Source organism: Penicillium diatomitis (assembly GCF_028827545.1).
Source record: "Penicillium diatomitis strain IBT 30728 chromosome Unknown utg000010l_segment0_segment0, whole genome shotgun sequence".
Lineage (NCBI taxonomy): Eukaryota > Fungi > Ascomycota > Eurotiomycetes > Eurotiales > Aspergillaceae > Penicillium > Penicillium diatomitis.
Window position 1 is genome coordinate 1,948,088 of NW_026623182.1, and position 20,397 is coordinate 1,968,484.

General features: G+C 51.9%; 9 protein-coding genes across 9 annotated transcripts; 4 read left to right on the forward strand and 5 right to left on the reverse strand.

Annotated features, from left to right (window-relative positions):
• Positions 1 to 301: 301 nt before the first annotated feature.
• N7539_007663 (rhodopsin family protein) lies at positions 302 to 1,312 on the forward strand (the record flags this gene model as incomplete). The annotated part of the gene is made up of 7 exons (XM_056937264.1): positions 302 to 332; positions 495 to 548; positions 650 to 683; positions 783 to 807; positions 884 to 916; positions 1,039 to 1,079; positions 1,159 to 1,312. The coding sequence occupies 7 exons, from the start codon at positions 302 to 304 to the stop codon at positions 1,310 to 1,312; spliced, it is 372 nt and encodes a 123-aa protein (XP_056788063.1).
• Positions 1,313 to 1,713: 401 nt separating this feature from the next.
• On the reverse strand, positions 1,714 to 4,049 carry N7539_007664 (sodium:solute symporter family protein; the record flags this gene model as incomplete). Its single annotated transcript, XM_056937265.1, has 4 exons — positions 1,714 to 2,299; positions 2,391 to 3,561; positions 3,662 to 3,834; positions 3,928 to 4,049. 4 exons carry the CDS (start codon positions 4,047 to 4,049, stop codon positions 1,714 to 1,716), a joined length of 2,052 nt encoding a protein of 683 aa, XP_056788064.1.
• An 868-nt stretch (positions 4,050 to 4,917) lies between these two features.
• Positions 4,918 to 5,322, reverse strand: N7539_007665 (uncharacterized protein; the record flags this gene model as incomplete). Its single annotated transcript, XM_056937266.1, has 1 exon — positions 4,918 to 5,322. One exon carries the CDS (start codon positions 5,320 to 5,322, stop codon positions 4,918 to 4,920), a length of 405 nt encoding a protein of 134 aa, XP_056788065.1.
• A 1,202-nt stretch (positions 5,323 to 6,524) lies between these two features.
• Positions 6,525 to 7,135, reverse strand: N7539_007666 (SEC61-beta family protein; the record flags this gene model as incomplete). Its single annotated transcript, XM_056937267.1, has 3 exons — positions 6,525 to 6,559; positions 6,638 to 6,977; positions 7,133 to 7,135. The coding sequence occupies 3 exons, from the start codon at positions 7,133 to 7,135 to the stop codon at positions 6,525 to 6,527; spliced, it is 378 nt and encodes a 125-aa protein (XP_056788066.1).
• Positions 7,136 to 8,300: 1,165 nt separating this feature from the next.
• N7539_007667 (uncharacterized protein) lies at positions 8,301 to 9,464 on the reverse strand (the record flags this gene model as incomplete). Its single annotated transcript, XM_056937268.1, has 3 exons — positions 8,301 to 8,585; positions 8,662 to 9,292; positions 9,382 to 9,464. 3 exons carry the CDS (start codon positions 9,462 to 9,464, stop codon positions 8,301 to 8,303), a joined length of 999 nt encoding a protein of 332 aa, XP_056788067.1.
• Positions 9,465 to 14,314: 4,850 nt separating this feature from the next.
• N7539_007668 (uncharacterized protein) lies at positions 14,315 to 15,875 on the forward strand (the record flags this gene model as incomplete). Its single annotated transcript, XM_056937269.1, has 5 exons — positions 14,315 to 14,429; positions 14,499 to 14,550; positions 14,628 to 15,350; positions 15,413 to 15,524; positions 15,606 to 15,875. 5 exons carry the CDS (start codon positions 14,315 to 14,317, stop codon positions 15,873 to 15,875), a joined length of 1,272 nt encoding a protein of 423 aa, XP_056788068.1.
• A 559-nt stretch (positions 15,876 to 16,434) lies between these two features.
• On the forward strand, positions 16,435 to 17,312 carry N7539_007669 (uncharacterized protein; the record flags this gene model as incomplete). The annotated part of the gene is made up of 2 exons (XM_056937270.1): positions 16,435 to 16,642; positions 16,738 to 17,312. 2 exons carry the CDS (start codon positions 16,435 to 16,437, stop codon positions 17,310 to 17,312), a joined length of 783 nt encoding a protein of 260 aa, XP_056788069.1.
• Positions 17,313 to 17,732: 420 nt separating this feature from the next.
• On the forward strand, positions 17,733 to 18,334 carry N7539_007670 (uncharacterized protein; the record flags this gene model as incomplete). Its single annotated transcript, XM_056937271.1, has 2 exons — positions 17,733 to 18,050; positions 18,242 to 18,334. Coding segments are annotated over 2 exons (411 nt in total), but the record flags the coding sequence as incomplete, so codon positions are not given.
• Positions 18,335 to 18,857: 523 nt separating this feature from the next.
• On the reverse strand, positions 18,858 to 19,631 carry N7539_007671 (proliferating cell nuclear antigen; the record flags this gene model as incomplete). The annotated part of the gene is made up of 1 exon (XM_056937272.1): positions 18,858 to 19,631. One exon carries the CDS (start codon positions 19,629 to 19,631, stop codon positions 18,858 to 18,860), a length of 774 nt encoding a protein of 257 aa, XP_056788071.1.
• Positions 19,632 to 20,397: the final 766 nt, after the last annotated feature.

Here is a 20,397-nt window from a genome sequence, read left to right on the forward strand (position 1 = left end):
ACACACCTTTCTCTGTCAAATTTCCAAATACCACGTTGATCAATATTCTGAGACGAGATTCCCCAAAATCTGTCTTCGCTTTGTAGCATTGTCTGTCTATTGGAGACCTTTCTAACCTGAGGCATACATCAAATCTCTGGGACTATCCATAGATGATCGTCACAACTGGCTGGATCACATGGAATCACGTGCCGACCGCCAAGTAGCCAAGCCACCCCGAATGCGTTACGCATCCTCCCCTAAATATGGACAGCGCCCAGCTTGATCCTGCCTGTCCATCTTTAGCCCTGCACCCTCCAACATGGCGATCTGCATCACCTTTGGCACTCATGGTACGTCAATATTTGTAGGCTTTGCTTCGCACATAAAACATACCATATGCTACGCAACAGCCGTGAACTCTTCCCACCATCAATTTAACATGTGGATCCGATCCACCGGCGCCGCCCTCCATATATGTATCGTCCTTGGGTTCATGATCTAACTCGTCGCAGAGTTTACCTCCATGCTGGAGGGCTATGAAAATGTGCGAGCATACTGTTACAACTGTGAGTACAACAAATGTCTAATGGGGAAAAGCTATACTGTGTGATGGAATAAAGGTGCCTGCTCGCCGCAGTTGCAGTACTTGACTAACGGGTTCGGAAAGGTCAACACTGGAACGGCCACTGTCTGACCCGATGGTGAGTGATGCAATGGAATGAATCTGGCCGCGATGCCCTGCGCCGCGGTCCCGTTCTCGTCGACTCGCTCAGTAGGCTGAACTGACGTACGAATTCCAGGCCCTGGTTCACCGTTTGCTTCATCGTGAGCATCAACCTACATTCGTAATTATGTATGACGAACGACCGATACTAATTCTCACCGGCACGGCTCTTTCTAGCCTCTGATCCCTCTCGCCACGCACAAGTACAAGGTTCGTATCAAACCTCACTCGACTCGACTCAGACTCGACGCGGCTTTCGCGTTCCTTCCCCACCGGAGTATTCGTCCGACTCGTGAAAATTCACAAACTGTGATCACTGACCTCCCTCACAGGAAGTCACGTGCTACACTTGTCGCTTTACCCAGGACCTCCGGTAAGTAGTTCACTCGTGTCGGAAACAGCGAGCAAGCTGGACGATAAAAAGGGATTCGAAATTCTCACATTCGGTCTAGGGATCGTCCAGATATTACTCCGGATACTCGACCTCCGCCTCACATGCAGTACGGACCACAACCTCCTCCTGGAGCCCAGTGGCAGCAGCAGCCTCCGTTACAGTCACCTCCGGTAGCGCACGGGGCAAAGCCTCCGCAGGCGAACTATCAATAGCGAAGAGCTAGCAATTACCACGAGGGGAAAGGCTTCAAGCTGCAGCCGCATCTTTTTATGCGGTTCACCCGTGCTGAGTTGGAGCTTACGGAACGACAGAAAGCTCGGAAGAAGGTCATGTTTGGGTGTCACTTGTTACACGTTTATCCGTCGATGGAATTTCGTCAAAATGTCGTCTTCGTTGTGTCGGGCCTAAATTGTCGCGTTGCGTTCGCCTGTTGTTGTCCATGTTTTATCATTTTCCTACCTCGCCTCGACTTTTTCTTTGAACAGGTTCAATCCAACCCAGAAAAAAAAAACAGAGATTCAATGATTCAATTTCACCGAGCGCAATTACGTGTCGTCAAGGGGTATAAAATAAAGCACAACTAAAACAGTCCAAAGGCCGTGACCCAAAGTAATCAAACACCAACCTCAGACGACTCCTTGCCCTTCTCCCCAACCTGCTCCACAGGCGTAGCTACACCCGAAGCCTGCGCGCCATCGCTCTTTTGCCCCCGATAAACAGCCGGCTTCCTGCCCATCAAATCCAGACTCATCATTTTCACCACTCGCACAATACTCTCACGCCCCTCATACAACGGGAACACGACCACGCCAAAGAGCGTGCAGAACAGCCAAAGGATACCAACCACCACCCAGCCCGTGAAGAACTTCTTGCTGAACACGTAGGAGGTCCCGTACATGGGGATCGGCCACAGGATCATCAGAGCAAGGGTCATGAAGATTGTCAGGGTGCGGGAGTAAAATGCTGCGCGGTTGAGCTTGCGCATTTCCTCTTCGGATTCGGTATCAGGCGTGTCGATTTCGCCGGGGATGAGCTCGAGATCGACGTGGGCTGCGGCGGCGACCTGGGAGTCGTCGTTCTTGCGAATGGCGCGCATGGACTCGTAGTCGTAGTTCTGGGGCCCGAAGATGTAGGTAAACAGGGGCACGAAGATCATCGGGCTCAGGAGAGCGGCCACGTTGCCGGCGAGCATGGGATAGCTGTAGAACGAAATGCATGGTCAGTTTTTTTTCGTTGCCGCGGGATTTCCGAGAGAACAGGGAAGAAATGGAGATGATGGGTATGGCTTACTTGGAACCAGTGGTGTCGACGGTCAGAGTCCCGTACTGTTTCTTTGCGGTAACCAGCCAGGCGATCAAGGAGACCATCAGGCCCAGAGGCGGCGATGCCGCGGCAGCAATCCAGTTCTGCCCCTTCCAGAGCAGGGTCATCGCACCTGGAATCACGGCCGAGGAGATGATGACACCCATCAGGAGGTACAGGTAACCCATGCCAATGCCGGCGTAGAAAAGGCCTGTGGCAAAGCCTGCCATGACGATCGCATAGATCACACAAGACAGGTGAGACATCCAGACCAGCTTCTCGCCCTTGGCTGTGGGGTGGATATAGGCCTGGTAGATATCGTAGGTCCAGATGGAAGAGACGGCGATCAATTGGGCCGAGAAGGCAGATGTCACCGCCATGAAGATCATCAAAGTGGTGGCGACGGCACCGCTGTACCCGAGCAGCTGGACGGCGGCAAAGGGAAGGACCAGGCCCGCAGTGACATCTCCGCTACTCATGCGCTGCGATCCTTCAAGCGCCAGGGCCGAAATGCCCATTGTGCTGGCGCACAACCAGGGAATGGCGAACCAGCACAGGCCACCAATGACATATCCCGGGAAGGCATGAACGGGGCTTGCCGCAATGGCCTTGTTGTAGTATCCGTTGTCGAGGAAGACGGTGCCAAAGTTTCCGATCAGGTTGATGATCCAGAAGATGCCCCCTTCCTTGGATCTCATGGTCAAATAGCTTCCCTCGGCATTGCCCTCGACCGGGTGCGCCTTGGCTGCGGCGACCAGGGCATCATATACCTTGCTGGGAGAGCCCAGTTCCGAGTTGGTTGCATATGCGGAGAAGGCGAACAGGAAAATCACGACCAGAATGACCACAGTGTGCATATAATCGGTGATGAAGGTCGCCTTAATGCCCCCGAAGATGGTGTACAGGACTACGCCAATGGGGAGCAGGAAGCACGCCGCGGCCGTGGGCACTCCTGTGAGGGATGTCATGACTGCCGATCCCCCGGTGAGCAGCATCGCCGTGACAAGGATATTGGTCATCAAGCAGAAGACGATGAACACAACGTGAACAGTGGTGCCATAGCGGGCACGGATCACCTCGAGGAAGGTATGGGCATTTGGGGCCCGGCGTTTAAGTTCGATGGCGATTGTTGCGAAAAGGAGGATTTGGACAGTTGCGCCTGAGACAGGCCAATTTATATCAGAATGTATGTTCTCCAAGTTGAGACAACGTATAGACCCCCCGAGCAGGAAGCGGTAGTAGGGGGAAGGATAGCGTACCAGATGCGTAGTAGAACGGGCCAGACACTCCGTACTTGTATGCCACAGCCGACGATTGAAGAAGAGTGGCAGCCCACGTCCAACTGCTGACCACCGCTGCTGCCACCAACCCGGATTTGACGGATCGACCGGCTGTCGAGAACATCTCGGATGTTTGCACTTCATGTTGGTATCTATGAGGTGATAATCCTCGTGGGTCAGTGATCTGTAGAGAAGACTCGACTGCACCATTGACGAAGGGAGGTACATCTCATGCGACGACTGACCGTTTCAAGGCCCAGGTGATAAAGATCATCACCAAGGCAAAGGCGAAGCCCAGACCGAGAATGATCCCGTATCCGAATCCCTGCGAGAGAGGGGCCTCAAAAACGGATCCTGATTCGGACATGGTTTCGATGACCCGATATATGAATCCCTTTTTGACACTTTTTACAAATCTGTCTTGGAGAATCAGGAGGTTGAGAATGGCAGTATAGCAGTACAATGAGAAGATGCTCCCGATGAGAGAGGCTTTGAGATCCTAAACGTCTTTGGCTCGGTGGAATTGAGAGTCAACTCTAGCAGAACTGGCCCGCGTAATTATATGCTCTCTCGCAACGCTGGAGCTACATACTCGTGGCACTGGCAAACGTTCGCTCCGATTTCGCAGAACTCGAACCCCGGAATATTTCGCAGGCTAAAAGCTAAGCTTAGATAGCAAGAGATAGGACCCGCTCATCCCGAACGCGATAAGCCTACGCGACGATCTCGTCACTTCGTCATGGCTTGTGCGCAGTTTCCTCCGGGGTTGGAGTATGGAGGGATGAACCGCTGGCTAGACTCTTGAGAAGCCTGGCAGACAGTCGAGTCGCCTGGTGGAGAGTCTTGCTCTATGGGGGAGGGGGCAGTCCACCCCCCCCCTCCCCCATATTTGCTTCTTTTCCGGGGGTCTCTTCATTCGTTTTTCAGGTTCGAGGCTTTAAAGAGGAAAGGATCCAGGGACCATGTGAACAGGCGAGGTCCCCAGACAGCTGGACAGCTAGAGAGGGCCAGCGAGGATGGATTTTCACATGGATTCGCGAATAGAAAAGTATCTTACGTCCGAGATAAGTGCGACTCCAGAGTCTCCAGTATCCTCTTCACTTCAAGCCTCAAGCCCCAAGCCTCAAGCCTCACGGCTCACGGCGCAAGCACCGAAGCTGGCTGGATGTCAAGTTGTCAACTCAGGTGTCCAGGAGAGCTCCCAAGTCGATGGGGTTGCGATTTGCGGGAGATAATCACCACGCGAGACTCGAGACCACAGGCCAATCATGGCCATCGGAGAGCTTATCGGGGTCTCCAATTGGCTTTGCCTGAAGCGACGGCAAGATAACGGGAGAGAAAGGGCGCGCGCCATGGAGCCATTCAGCAGCCCTCAGTGATCGCTGATAAGGCGGGTCATCTCGAGCTGTCCGGAAAGGACAGGTCAATGCCAGGTCGAGGAACCTCAGAAGCGAGCCCTTATCGGGTCGTGGTCGTGCAAGGGGAGGGATTGCATTTGGTGTCATTTTGACACAATGATTCTCGCTGCGCACTCGAGATAGGGTTCGGACTCCGCGAACCCAGAGTTGAGGTTGTTGGACTCGAGAGGGATCGTTCGTCTCGGCTTGAGCCGTTGTCTGACCAGCCCGATGTAGATGCATGTGGTCGCGCATGACGCGAGAGAGGACCGTCGATACTCGATAGTATTGCTTGGATTGTCGAAGGCGACAGAGAGATGACCCAGTCTACTCACGTGATGAGGAACGATGATGGTTCATGGTTCTCTGTCCGTACGGAACAGTTCGCCCACCAAGGGCTCAAGGCGCAGCAGGGACTGAGCCTCTCTACCTAGGACGAACTCATTGCTGCAGACCGGCTCTGCTCACATGCTCGAGGCCCGAAGACTTTTCCACTCGAAAAGAGCGTACATTGACGCATTCAACGTGTGCGGCGCAAATCGCTTCAAGTCGTGCGGGTCATGGGACCCAATGGAGGTCTCATGTGCTGAGTCCAGGCCTGGATGAGAGACGTTCTTGTCTTGCACGAACATGCTGATCCGAGCCCGAGGTGACATCGGCTACTCTGAGGTTAGTAGGGACCTACGGCCAAATGCCAACCTGTCATGTGGACTCGTCAAAGCGCCGTTGGTAGTGTTGGTCTGGTTGGAAGGTAACTCGACGTGACTGCCAGATGACCGATCGCCCAGTCCTTCCAAAGTCAGGGACGCATGTTTCTGAGAGAAGAAAAATCGAAGAAATCCTACGTGTCGAACAGACTGGAGCTTCAATACGAAGGATATGAGCAAGACAGCAGCCGTAAAGAACGCCAAAATCATATAGATGACAATGCTTTCTGGCCATATAATACAGATAACATTTGCACCGGCTCTCGATCACCGTCAAGATCTCATCTAGTCTGCTCAAGTTCACCGCAGCTTCGAAAAGCGCGCAGAACCCTCTGCTTGGCCCAGACGACGGTCGTCGAGGCGTCACTCGAACCAGTGCGGCTCAGCACAACCTATGCAGCTGATAGGTCCTTCTGCGCTCGCTCATTTTCGTAGGTTAAGAAAGAAGTTGATGCGCCACGTGAGGTAAACAGGAACAGAAAAAAAAAAACCAGAAAACACCAGACGTGTCAATATGAGAGGGAAGATCAGGCAGCACTGATGAAACTGGAAATGCCCCCCCCCTCCTTCCAACCACAATGGGTTGAATATTTCCAATGGACTAAGAATATTGTTGGGTATAGGAGAAAAGGATGGAGGCGGAGATGAAGAGACCAGGCGGTTCATGAGCAAGTCAAAAATATCATGCTTGGAGACTGTGGGCTTTGGAGGTTGGATCACGCAGTTGAGTAGCTTCGCTTATGCGGAGAACTTGCGAGTGATCTTGGCAATGACTGCAAATCATTTTGTTAGACTACCGTGGATCCCAGAAATTGAACAGTGGCTATGTTCATTAGTTGCGGAAGACTCACCATGCAGACCAACAACGGAGAAGATGAATCCAAGACTCAGGACGAGCACCACGACGGGGTCGACACGGAGACCGGGGCTCTCATCGGTGTACAGCTTCAGCATGGTGCCGGAGGAGCCGCCCGCACCGGCAGAGCGCGTAGAGGCTGGACGAGCATTGCGCAGAGATTCCTTGTGGTCGGCAGTGGCACGACGGCGCATGGCCGCACGGGGGCCGCCAGGAGGAGTGGGAGATGAAGGACGGCTGATGGATGAGCCGGAGGCGGCAACAGCGCCCGCAGACTTGGAGTCAGGGCCGGACTCGGCACCTGAGGTGAGAGGCGAAGCAGGACGAGGAGAAGCCTATGCCATTCAAGACCATACAAGATTAGCTGGGCTGTCAAGGCCTGGATGATCAGGAAAAGGAGGCATCGGGAAAATTGTCGGTTGGGGCCAATTGCTTGGAAGTGGGATTTTGTGCGCTGATCATCAATTGAGATTTTCACCTGATTACGTACCATTGTGATCGGGTGAATGGGAGGATGTGAGGACAACGCAAAAGAACGGAGGCGGCGAGAAGGTGTCGAGAGTGAAGAGGGTGGCTTGGGGTTGAAGGGGCGAGGTCCGAAAGCTGCGGAGTTGAGGCCACGATCGCGGTTTCCTGATGGATACTAGCGCCCGTATTCGTATGGTTTTGGATGACTTTCTTCCAAGTGCCCCGTGTTCTCATAGTAATAAGGTGTAATTTACATTGCGGGGCCACCAATCAAAGAGTTCAATAAGCACTCAGAGACTCGGAGTGGATACTGGATGCAAGCCCGATACCTACCTATGTAACTAGCAAATTGCAATTAACTACATTGACTGAACTACTGAGTGTCCAAAGCTGCATGCCAATTTGTAAACGACGTCAAAGTTCAAACAGCTCCCCAAGGCTGTACGAGTTGAACTTGATTGACTTCCGGACTTTTGACTACAGCAGCAGTTCAAAAGAAGAGTAAATGCACACGGCAATGCTTCCTTCGCATGGAGACAATTCAGTAGTTTCTCTTGAACCAGTAGCAATTTTTGATGGTAGGCAATTATCAATTCTCGATCATAGAAAGTAAAATGCCGAGAGGCAATCGGTCATCAGTCAAACAGGCAGGGCCGAAACTTGGACGACCCGGGAATCATGGTCGGAAATAAGATAAGAACAAAAGTCAAGGGATTGCATAACGCCATCGGTGCACTTCGTGATGGAAAAAAAAGAAGCGAAGCGACAGGGGGTGAAGGCTGAGCTTGTAAACGGGCTTCGGACAATAATCATGTTCGGTGAGATCACAGAGATTTTGGCATCATAGGGTAGGAACACGAGGGAGAGCCAGTGATGTACCTGTGGGGTTGGGAGGGGAGGGGAAACAGAAAGAAATGGAACAAGGCAGATAGCTTGATATAGATGAGAGTTGGCGCCAAAATGGTATCATATCGAGAGGGCCAACATAATCAGACACGCGTGGAAGGTTTCAGGCTCAAATGATCGAGTGATCCGACATAACTTATATAAAAAGGCGGAGAAAAGAGGCGAGAGGGTCAGCGAAATAGCCCCGGAATGTTAGATGCCAGCCCAACAAGTGCTTCGTTTTTTTTTTGGTTCTGTTCATACGGATGGTCAAGTACCTGTTGTATTTCGACTATACACAACGCTTAATCGATCATCATGCGCGACGGCACCTGGCTGACATTGTCAGACAGCTCAGTGACCTTCTCGTCGGGCCGACCCTTTTTCTTGCTGATATGCGGCTTCAAGCCTCGGTGGAAATTGTGTGTGCAGATGCAGGCGTTGACGATGGTGATGACGATCAAGGTCAGGGTGATGACGGCGAAGAATGTCATCGAGGGTCGAGCAGGCAAATACTGCGCATAGGTACGAAGCGAGTACATGCGGAAAAGCTTGAAGCAGAAGTAACCCATAGCCGCGAACAAGAGCAACTGTGGAAAGGGATGAGTCAGATGATGTTTGCCTTCCCATTTTTGAAGGATCGACAAGCGCGTGGGAGAAACTTACGATAATCACAATCATGCCCGCGGTGGATTCGCGTCGAACGAACCACGCCGCAAAGACCAAAATAATGATCGTCACAGGAACCGCGATAATGGTCAGATAGAACTCGGCATCATGCTTAGATGATGACACGACGACCAAGAATTGGACCGTGAAGCCCAAGAAGAAAAAGAAATCGAACTTGAGCAGAGCGATGTAGATTTGGTAGGTCAGATATCGGCGTTTCATGCGAAGATCCGCGCTGATGTGCTTGTAAATGGTCCACGCAAATTCGTCATACAGCTTCCAGGCGACGAAGACCATCAAGACCGATCCGAGCGCAACGATGCATGGAATGATGATCAAGAAAGGCTGAGATTGAGCCCAGACGATGGGACTGATCATTTGGTTGTCTGCCAGCACAGACACGGCATCCTTGATCTGTCGGACCTGCACGGCACCGTAGATCAACAAACCCAGATTACAAGCGCACAATCCGATGACTTGAATGGTATTTTTCATCCGCAGGGCGTCGTAGACCAGGATTAGCTCGTAAATGAAACCGAAGCCATAGAGCGCAAGGAAGGTCGGGATGGTTTTGGAAGATGGACTCTCGTTAGGCTTTTCTTGCATCTGGAAATTGGCAAAAATATAACTGGATGCGACCGTTCTCATTAGCTCCCTCTGTCTCCTGCGTCTGACGTCTCCGGGGAGGAGGATCTCTTGGCTCAGGTGTTGGCTTACCATTCCAGCCCTAGCGTCACGACCGTCTGGACTAGGGTGACGATGGCAAAGGACCATGTCCATTGCGAATTCGGCATGTACATCCTGGTCGGTTTGGGCTTCTTCGCAAGATTCGCATAGCCTTCCCGACCACGAAATCCGCCAGGCGTGGGTCGAAAGGATGGGTCAAATGCGACGCCTCCGAAGAGGGAGGCCCTCGACTCGTGAGAAGGAATCTTGCCGAAATGCTCCGAAACGGAGCTCGGTTGAGAAAGGTGATCGACTGGGAAAGACACGCTGACGGTGTGGGCCACCGGAAGGGGACCGGTGGGAAATGCTGCTGTTGAGAAGACGACGGCGGCGGCGGTGGTGGTGGGAAGAAATCAGGTGATCCGCCGCGAGAAGCGAGAGGGTGTAAAGTTGACCGCAGTGCAGCTGATCTGGCGTCCTTGCTGGTGATGATGCCCCGAAGTTTTGTGTGCTTGCTGGCTCGGTGTATTCCTCGATCGTTCGCGGGCAAGTTGAGGTTGTCAGGGCGAGGCTTCTTATTGAAGCGGCACGAACATTGAACGGTAGTGATTGGATCAATTCTGCACTTCTCGAGCCAGCCGAGAGTGTGGGAATGAATAGTCGTCGTGAAGGAGACGGAAACCGGATGTGAAATTAATCTGCCAGTCCGTTTCGGAGCCTGGGAGAGATTTCCCTGCTGTGGGAGAAGGAGTTGCTGGGAGGGGATGTCACGACACTGAGCGGTGGACTGGTCCCGTGTGACTTGGCTCTTGAGATTGATCGGCGACACGACCAAGAGGAAGCTTGCGCCAAGATGTGTACCTTTTGATTGTCGGTCTCCAACCTTGCAGCGAGAGCGAGAGGGGGGGGGGGAGGTGAGGTTGACGAAAAACCTGAGGATTGAACGAGTGACCAGGTAGGGGGAGGGGGATTCGGGAGTACGGGCGCGTGAGACAGTGGCTACGGGCGGATCACGGGCTAACAACAGAGTAACGAACGGGGGCCACCGAGGCGAGGTGGTCTGAAGGAGGTGGAAATGGTGGGAAAGACAGCGTCGAGGGGAGTTAGAGCGAGCGAAAAAAAGACAGAAAGGGGAGCTGTCCGGGGTACGCTATCCACCACACAGAGACAATAATGCGACTGTGGTTCTTCTGGGTCAGGTACAGCCTCTGAGCCTACAGCGTAGTCCGGAGTGGTGGTGGTCGGTGAGATTAGTGGAGGAGTGTCGACTAAGGTTTGGAGGTCAGAGAGAAAGTCGATGGGGGGGGGGGGGGAAGAAATGCCCGTGACTGAAACTCTTTCTGACCTGAACCGAAGTTCGGGGCACTCGTGGCCTCGGTCGCGGTGGATATGCTGAGGGTGGGAGAAGGCTGATTGGGTCAAGGGACTCCTCTCTGCTCCACTTTGGCTGGTTCCCGTTGGTACTTGGTACCTGTACTAGGCAGTCAGGTTAGTCAACAAAAGGTCGTGAGGCCGCGAAGCGGAAGCACTACTGAACCGATGTACTCTGTACGGGGGTGTACTCAGAGTACGGTGCCTCTGTGTTGTGATCATGTCCGGTGACAATGCGTTTATCGATGGCGCACATGTAGGAAATTTATGATCGACGAGGATCAACCTCGAATGCTCTTAGAGTGACCGAGGATCAGATGTACGACCGTATAGACTATGGACTATAGAACATAGACTACAGTATCTCCTCCGAAATTCACTAACTCAAGTGCGCATTGAATCCCGTGCTTCCATCACAATACTTACTTCCATCCATGTAGTAGGTACCTAATAACTTAGGTTGTAGGTTCCTAAGGTAGGTACTACTCTATCTTGCGCCAAATCAAAGTCATCATCAACCTGCGAGGGTTATGGTATAGATTTTATCTCGAGGCAGACTGTCCGCGTCCGGCTAGGATTTTTCACACTCTGTTGGACCACCTGCAGCTCTATATTTCTGTCGAAGGACCGTGATCACCAACTCCAGTACAATTGTGGAGATTAGGGTATCTACTACCTCCTTCCTTCAAGATCAGTCTCCGATCAGTGCTACCCACCTCATACCTACTCATAGTATCAGACTATCAGTAACTCGGTTGCCATAGAGAGCGGCTGGAGTGCGTTGTGTTGGCTGCCTCCGAACTGCGTCGCCTCCAGGCGCCCAAGAGACCGCTCACATTTACACCTGACACAGTCGGAAGAAATGCTAGTAGTCACATCACTCACCCCATATGGGTAAATCCTGAAATGTAGGTATATACCTCTATTCTACTACTGTACTGTGCAGATGGTGATACTCAGGTAGTACTGTTCCTACTGTAGTGCTGCACTGCTGTACCAGTCCCCTTCGAGGGCCTAGACACGGCCGGGTGGCGACGGCGGTGGGCTCTCCCGTGAGTCCCGTTCTGCTGTGCCTGACTAGCAGTCAATCTGGGAAATTCACTCAGTCTAGTCCCGTTTAGACGGGTCCGGTCCGGAACTACGGGCAAGTCAGGAGGCCGCTGGTGGAGCCCGCCGACCCATAATGACCGAGACAGGTACACACGACACACCAGTGACACCACGCTTCTGGGGGCTAAGCGTTCCAAGCCACGGAAACCGCTCACATCACACAATATTAAAGATTGCGGATCGGTTGGGAGGAGCCAGCTGACAGGCCAACGGTGTCGCTTGTCAAGTTCTGGAGGTGATGCATGATCGAAAACAACCTTCTCGGAGGAGAATGGCTCTCTCGACGGAGCAATTCAGGGACCTTGGCCTCTAGAATTTTCCACTGCCGATCATGATGATTCTGCACTCTGCACTCTGCACTCTGCATTCTGCAACAACTCGGAACGCGCGCCTGTCGACCGACTCAACCCAGGTTGCCGGCTCCCGTCATGATAGTATGACTGACCTGATCTGACCTAATCTGACCTAATCTGACCTGATCTGACCTGATCTGACCTGATCTGACCTGATCTGACCTGATCTGATTCCCTTGCCGGAGGCCATGCTGGCCACGTCAATCGATCTCGGTCTAGATCGGATCCCTGCTTGGCACCACGCGGTCGGAAAGTCTGGCCCAAGGGTCGCCCGGCCCGCAGTGCGTCCAGGAGTTGAGTACTCAGTAGAGTCAGGAGTCAGTACTGTAGTGAAGAACCACATCGGACTGCATGACTGCATGGTCTTCGAATCCATCTCCTACACTTCCACCTTGGGCAAACCCTACTTGTACTTGAGAGATTGGCCTCGCGGGGGATGACCCCTTAACTCTGATATGACACCGACGCAGCCCAGTCCGACGGTCCAGGGTCTCCGGGAATCAGCCCGCATGATCGAGGGCGGTGGCTGAGGTGGGATCGAGGGCCTTTTTGGCAACCTTGTTTAATTGAGCATAGCCTCCATCTCGATCCGCCCGGCTAAAGCGTCTCTGATTGCAACCGTTCGACGCCTATGCCTCGCAAAGATTCACTTGCCTGGGTGCTTGACATGTTGAGAACTTGAGACTGACCGGTAGATCGCAGGGGTTCATACCGGCGTATCTGCACGTATAACCCAAGTGTCCTCTCATCCGGCTATCTTTGGTATTCGAAATTCAGTACGTGGGTTCCTCGTTCCTCGGCGTGCACCGTCACGACACTGTACTCCCGTGGTGACTGCAGTGTTTATCGTACACAGGTCTCCTTCTATCTGTCCGCCTGAGCTGCCGTATCCTCTGGTTTTCTCACTCTACCAGACGGCACAATTCTCGCCATGGAATCCCCATTGCCGTTGCGATCCTCGCTATGGCTGACTAGATTGATGTTAGAGGAAGCGGCACTGTGCACCATGGTAAAACCCAACCCACAAGAAGGACTTTTCATAGCAGATTTCAACAATGTCTCTGCAAGCCTAGCCATCCACTGGTGCTAGATGAGAACTGAAATGCTACAAATTCTTAAAGCACTTTCGCGGAACTCGTGGAACGAACCTTGACATGCTCCGATGCGGGTCATACTCGAGTTGAGTCTCACAGACCCTTCAGGTCTGTGAGATTCGTCTCCAATCCAAATGTCTACACGAATGACGAGACTCATATTGATGCTCTTCTCCAGGTCAAGCCCTTCGATGTCCCTATTCCGATAGCAATCAGGTTGAACAATGATATGGTCCATCTCAGTAAGATAGCACAGGGTTGATCGTCGTGTGATGACCCCACCCAACCCAGATAAGGTTAACACGCACTGGCGCCAAGATCAAGATCTCTCCCAGACAAACAAGGGAAAGCTTGGCATTGGAACACCCAGCCTGATCTCGATTCAATAATGGGGAGAAACGCTCTCCTGCCTCGGTCCCTGCATGGTGATTCGAATCATGAATCCGGTTCCAGCTTCGCAGTCGGCAACGTCATCAACTGTCAGGATTCGGCGCGTTGCGGATGGCAGCAACGTCACAGGTCCCACCAGTACAGTAGCCAGCCGAGGAAATTGTTTCTTCATGAGAATTTCCTCCTGGCCGAGTGTCTCTGAGAGAGGACCATATTCCCCATCTGAAGAAGCAATGCAATTATGATTCCCAGTGGGTCTGGGAATTGTGCGATTGATTCTAACGGTTGGATCAAATCCCACTTGCGTGGATCATATTATGTAGAGTATATACATTTCAAATGGACGGACCGGCTTGTGGAAATTGATAAAAGATGCTTAGCGGCCGAGTTATTTGATCTAGAGGTGGTAGGAACTTCGTCATCGCTACCTAGACTGTTCAACCAGGTAGATGCATCTTTCCCCCCGCACGAATCTCCTCGCCAATAGGAGCGACACGGCGAGTAGACCTCCATTGTGGTTTTTCCAAGATTCGACACCGAGACAAGCAGAGAGGCAGTTACCTGGGGCGATATCTGTTTTCTGCGACGCCGGTGCTTGTGCTCTTTCTTCGCTTTTGATCTGAGATTTCGCAACATTCGAAGAGATCTCTCACGCGAGAAAAGAAAATGTCCGACCCTAATAATCCCAATATCCAAGAGAGAACCACTCCGCAGTGGTCACTCTATCGACGCGAGGCCTTTTGGAACACAAACCATGGCCAATATCCTCCATTCAATACTGGTACTGTGCCTGATCCTGCGTCTTAAGAAGAGTCGCGAGGAACACTAATGTCGGATCTGATCGATTAAGACCCGAGTGAAGTTGAAAAACTTGCCAAAGAGAAGCTGTCTCAAGGTGGATGGTACGGACTCGCCCTTGCAGAAGGGAAGCTGTGATGAGAATTTCTCTGTGACTGACCATGCTTTCCACGTTTCCAAGGTACTATTCTGCTTGCAACGCAGGAATGTCATGGACCCATCTTGCCAACCGCCAGGCCTTCTACCGACATCGAATCATTCCTCGCACTCTTGTCGACACCAACCTGAGAGACACAGCATGTGAGATCTTCGGCCACAAAGTTAATGCGCCCATTGGATTTGCTCCTATAGGCATCAACCGCATCTACCACCCAACAGGGGAGCTCTCTGTTGCAAAGGTCGCAGATGAACTGAAACTCCCTTACTGTTTGTCCTCCGCCGGCAGTTACAGCATCGAAGACGTCGGCAAGGCAAATGGAGGCGGTCCGCGATTCTTCCAGCTCTACCAGAGTCATGACGATGAACTGGCCATCTCATTGATGCAACGTGCCTGGGACTCTGGATTTGATGCCTGCATGTTGACCACGGATACATGGTCACTCGGGTGGCGCCATAATGACGTGTTCACCGGCAACTACGCCTTTTACCATGACCATGGAGCTGGCGATATTGCGTTACAGGATCCTGTCTTTATCAAGCGACTAGCAGAAGCGGGGATTGACCCGAAGAGGAACCCCAAGGAGGCTGGCGCCAAATGGATTGACGAGCATATCTGGCATGGAAGGGCGCATACTTGGGAGAAGGTCAAATGGACGATGGCGCAATGGAAGAGAATCAGTGGTGGTAGACCATTCTGTTTGAAAGGGATTCTTGACGTCAACGCGGCGAAGAAATGTGTCGAAATGTACGCTTGCATCATGTTGCCTTGAGACGTCCTCCGAAGTCCCTGCTAACACGCTCAAAAAGGGGTATCGATGGGATTGTGGTCACAAACCATGCTGGTCGGCAAGTTGACGGCGCCATTGCTAGCCTGGATGCCCTCGAGAAGATTGTCGACGCGGTAGGAGATAAGATCTATGTAAGCTCGACCGTCTACCATGAAACCCCAATCTTGCGAGTCCTTTTTCTGCGTTAGACCCCTTCTAACGATCAGAGTTAGGTCATGTTCGATTCCGGAGTACGAACAGCAGCCGACGCTTTCAAGGCTCTTGCATTGGGAGCGAAATTCGTGTTTCTGGGCCGTCTTTGGGTATGGGGCCTTGGCATTGCCGGCGAGCACGGTGTTCGCCACGTCATGAAAAGCTTCCTCGCAGAGTTCGATCTGCTCATGGAGGAAGCGGGATTCCAGACTATCGATCAGATCGACCGCACGGCCATTGATAGTCTGCCAAACTCGGCGAACTTGATCGCTACTCATGCTGCCATCTAGACCTGCTAAGGCTCAGAATAATTGTACTTTTAAAAGACGCATATGACATGGACAAAGGAAGACACGCAGTCTCACATAACTCCGATCTGCGCTGGAGTTGAGCGGACTTTGACGTTCTACGTGAGGCTGTTCTTTTCCAACACCAAACCAATAACCTGGCGATTCTAGGCTTTGCCATTGAAAAACGAACATAGGTCGCCTGGAATATATGAGAGCAGCTGAACGAGCTACCTACCTAAGTAGTAAATACCGTCTTATCTCATACACATCCAAGGATAGATAGCATAGATCGCTATCTCTGTAGCGGTGGAGATCACCTGCAAGAAGATACCTAAAAAGGCCCGCGATGCGGGGTATGAGGGGAACAAAAAAGCTAATCCCGGGAGCCAAGCTGGGACGGTTGCTGAATGATAACAAAAAGCAGCGACCATCCTGTTATCAAAACTTCTTACCAATTGGCGAGTGAGCCCTATCAGACGACTTGTAGATCTTCCTGGGCAATCCTTATCCTTCATCCACCCATCCAACATATCTCCCGAACCTACACGCAGTCCCTATCATGGCCAGTACTGGCAACCCGACCACCTCTACCTGTCGCTACTCAACGCGCGTATCTCTACGATGGCTCCCAGAACCTGCACATGAGACAACGGACACTATCGTCATGTCCGTGCAAGACTGGTATCTTGACCTGCGAATGGACAACAAGACCGGCGACATTGACTGGGCCATAGCAGGTCAGCGGGTGGTCGAAAGTGAAGAACCATGTGCGTTACCCAATCTCGTTCACTACGTGCCCTTGAGATTCATTCTATGCCACCGCGAATTATCACGGAGACATTTCACTCACGCTCGTATATAGTACGTGTCACATTTACCCATGAGATTGATTCGCACAACGCATTCGACAGTGTCGATTGCGGCACATTCGTCACTTTGCCCAACGGCGACGATCTGGAAACGGGCTCGATGCCTCGCCCAGATCTGCCTGGTGCTCCGGAGACCGAGTACGAGGAAGTGTGGCGGGAGCTACCTTTTCGACCTGGGCCCGAGGGTGCTGACAAGGGGATTTCATGGGTGCTTGAATCCGATGACGGAAATCTAGATGAAGAGGGCGATTTCACTGTGACGAAGACTTTCCTCGGCCGGCTATGGGGGACTTATTTGGCATTGCAGCAGACACAGCTGCATTCAAGACGAAGAACTCCATCCGGTGAATGGATTGTGAAAAAGTCAGGGACTCATGTCAGTGCAAGGCGAGAAGAATGGGATTCGGACTGGCAGGATCGATATGTGGTCGGATCCACGGGAGACAATCTGCCGTCGATGAGGAGTGGATTTGACAGTGGAAGTCAGCAGTCCTGGTCAACGCCTGGGGAGAAGATCATTATCCAGGGGAGATCCTACGTCGTGCGTGCATTCGAGGAGATGAAGTAACGCTCGGGCTTGACCTTGAAGATTCAATCAAGGAGTAGCAAGCCTGGCTTCAATCCTGGTGCACCGGATACAGAGATATAGAAGTAGAGGGGTGCATCACAGAGTTGCGGTCCATATATATCATTCAGCATTTCTGCATCGCGTATCGCTTTCCAGTTCCTCGCAGCCTCGTTCGAACGTGACGGTGCTGGCGCTTTCGTCGAGGTCATACAAGAAAGTCGGCAGTGGCACACTTCAGCCTCAGTCATCTTGCACGTGCCCTGCCGTGGGAATTTCCCGTGCGACCCCACACAAGCTGCGGCAGAATGCAGTTTGCTACCCCCTAATACCGCAAGCGGTCAATCCGATATCCCACAGCTTTTCCTATTTTCTTCTGCCCGCACGACTACAAACTTCCTTCTTCTCTTCTTCCCTCCAAGCGCCGTCCCTGCCAATGCTGCGTTTCTTTGCTACACACGACTGTGGAGCTCACGCTCCCAGTCCTCGGCTGTTCTGGGCTTCGTCCCAGCCACGAGATCATTTGCAAATGAGAAATTCGGAGGAATCTTCAACTACCCCAACCCGCCCTCTCTTCGTGTTTCATGCGCGAAGTCCGAGGGCCGGTACTGCCCGCGAGGGCCTGGTGTGACCTACTCGACACACTTGCATTCGGCATCAGAAACATCGGGGGACCCGGGGCCCGGCTGTGGCTTCCTCGGATGTTGCAGCTGCTGGTCTCGATACCCTATGGGAGAGTCGGTGCGAAGATTGTGTGTGATGACACTTTAGTGCAATACGCAGCATACCTTGCTCTTCTTGCCTTTTTTTTTTTTCTCATTCTTTCTTTCCTGCCTTCGGTGGGGTTGGAGGATGAGAGGGCGAGAAGAGCGGTATCATTCGATTCCGATCATTCTGGCGGGGACGGCGCTTCACCCTTTTTTTCTTCCCAGGTCAGTGTTATCTTTCCCCCTGCTCCCTGCGATGCCTTTCGTTGTACTGCGCAGCGGGATGTGGGTCTGGAAAGGATTTTCTGTCGGTGGTGACCTTGCTAATTTGTGGGGTCGTGGGCTTTGCTAGCCTGGGCGGCTGTAGGTTGAACGGGCTCGAGGAGCATCTGTCGATGATGATGTGGACGAGTTGCTAGGCTGGCAGATTTTGTTTCGGTGGCTATGCGCTGTTTGCAAAAGCGATGTTTGTTTCAATAGCTATTTCCATTGACTTGGAATCACTCTTTCCTCTACGTTCATCAATCGTTATCTCCCTGTGCCTCAGAACTTAATCTACACTTTAGAATTCTCGTAAAGCTCGAATCACGGCAGATAGGAAAAAGGTTTGGTATAGAGATGAAAATGCACGAAAACATGCACACATCATCATGGTAATGGTTGTGGTAATCCCTTCTATTCGTTGGGGGCGGGTCATATTGCAAACAAAGTCAGAACACAAATAACAAACATTCAACAAGTCATTGCCTCTCAATGCTCGCGAGATCTCCATTATTGTAGGGGAATCATTTTAAGTGGTGGTAAATTTCTCTATGTCGCTTATTCCTCATCACCAATCTGTTCAAGTCGGGAGATTAGTGATAGTTGTACAACGGTCAGGACAGCGAATCGAACGAACCTTGGGAGCGAGGTAGAAGCGCAAGTAACCGCTGCCGAGGGGATACTCCACGAGCAGGGGCACCTCCTGAGACAGGTTCAGCCTCACAGATGAAGACAGGATGGAAGCCTTGCAGAAGTTGACCAGGTACTTGAGAGAGAAGGTCAGAGCGACAGGCTCGGACAGGTCAATGGTCACGTTCATCTCGGGCTTTTCAACATTGGTGTGCTGGCGAATGGTAACTGCACCATTGCCAATATCACCAGAGCAGGAGAACTTGACACCTTCCTTGCTCGCCTCAATAACAACTACCAACAAAAAGAGACAAGGGTCAGTTCCAGACGCTCTAAGAGTATCATCCTGGCATGTTGAGATTTTCTTACCAGACTCGGACAGGGCATTCAGATCACGACAAATGCGCTGGAACTCCGCTGAGGGCATCTCCACGGTAGCGGCATACTCTGTCTCGGGAATGGCCAGGTGCTCCTGGTCAATATCCATGAGCTTAATATCATACTCGCTGAGACGATCGGTCTCAGCACTCTCAAACATCAAATTGACAACATCGGGCGAGTCCTCAGCCTTCAACGTCAAGATGTCCTCCAGCTGGGCAGCACGCAGAACCTTGGTAAGTGAGACCAGGTTGATACCGAGAGCGATGTTGCGGTCACAGCGGTAAGGAGAGAAACCCTCAGCACGCAGAAGCATTGAAACCAAAGCAACGTGCGAGTTGTCCATAGCTTGAAGAGCAATACCGGAGTCATTGCAGTCGAAGTTGCAGTCCTGCACCAGATCCTTGATGGCGTCGACGACCTAGCGGGGTAAGATGTAAGCATGTGGTCGTGAATGGGGTCAACCGAAGCTTCTGCCAAGTGCTCAATACTTACGCGCTTCAAGAGGGAAGCCTGTTCCAATCGTGCCTCAAGCACTAATCCATCGGGTCAGTCAAGTCTGGTCATAATTTCGGTCGGCGTGTTGGCTCATTGACTTACTGTTGTATGTTGGGTGAGAGTAAGTGTGGGAAGAGAAGACGACGAAAGGAGATCGGAATTAATGAAGGTTTCTGCGAGTCAATGCCCCAAAGGTTGTATTATGATGAAGTGGACGTGGCCTGGAAAGAGAAGAGAAATTTGAAGGTGGAAGTAGCTGTGACGGAGGCAGAAAGAGGTCGCGCGGTCTGGTTCTCCCAGGCGAATTCGCGTTCGAGGGTTAGTGGGGAACTACGCGTGAGCGCGTTTGGCGATATGTCCTAATTGGGCTAGTCTTGGATCCCAAGGCAACAAGGTGTCAGTGTTCATCGCCTTGGAAGGATGAGGACCAATATGGCATAAACGGTCGATGCTGTGGAGCAATGAAAGCAGAACAAATCTAGGTCTACAATCAAGGGCTTTTGTATGAAATATTTCAAGATATGAATATAATATACAGATTGGGCGAAAGAACATATTGAAGACACAATTCCTGGATCCTAATGTGTAGAAACAGGGTCCCAGGGCTCACTGTT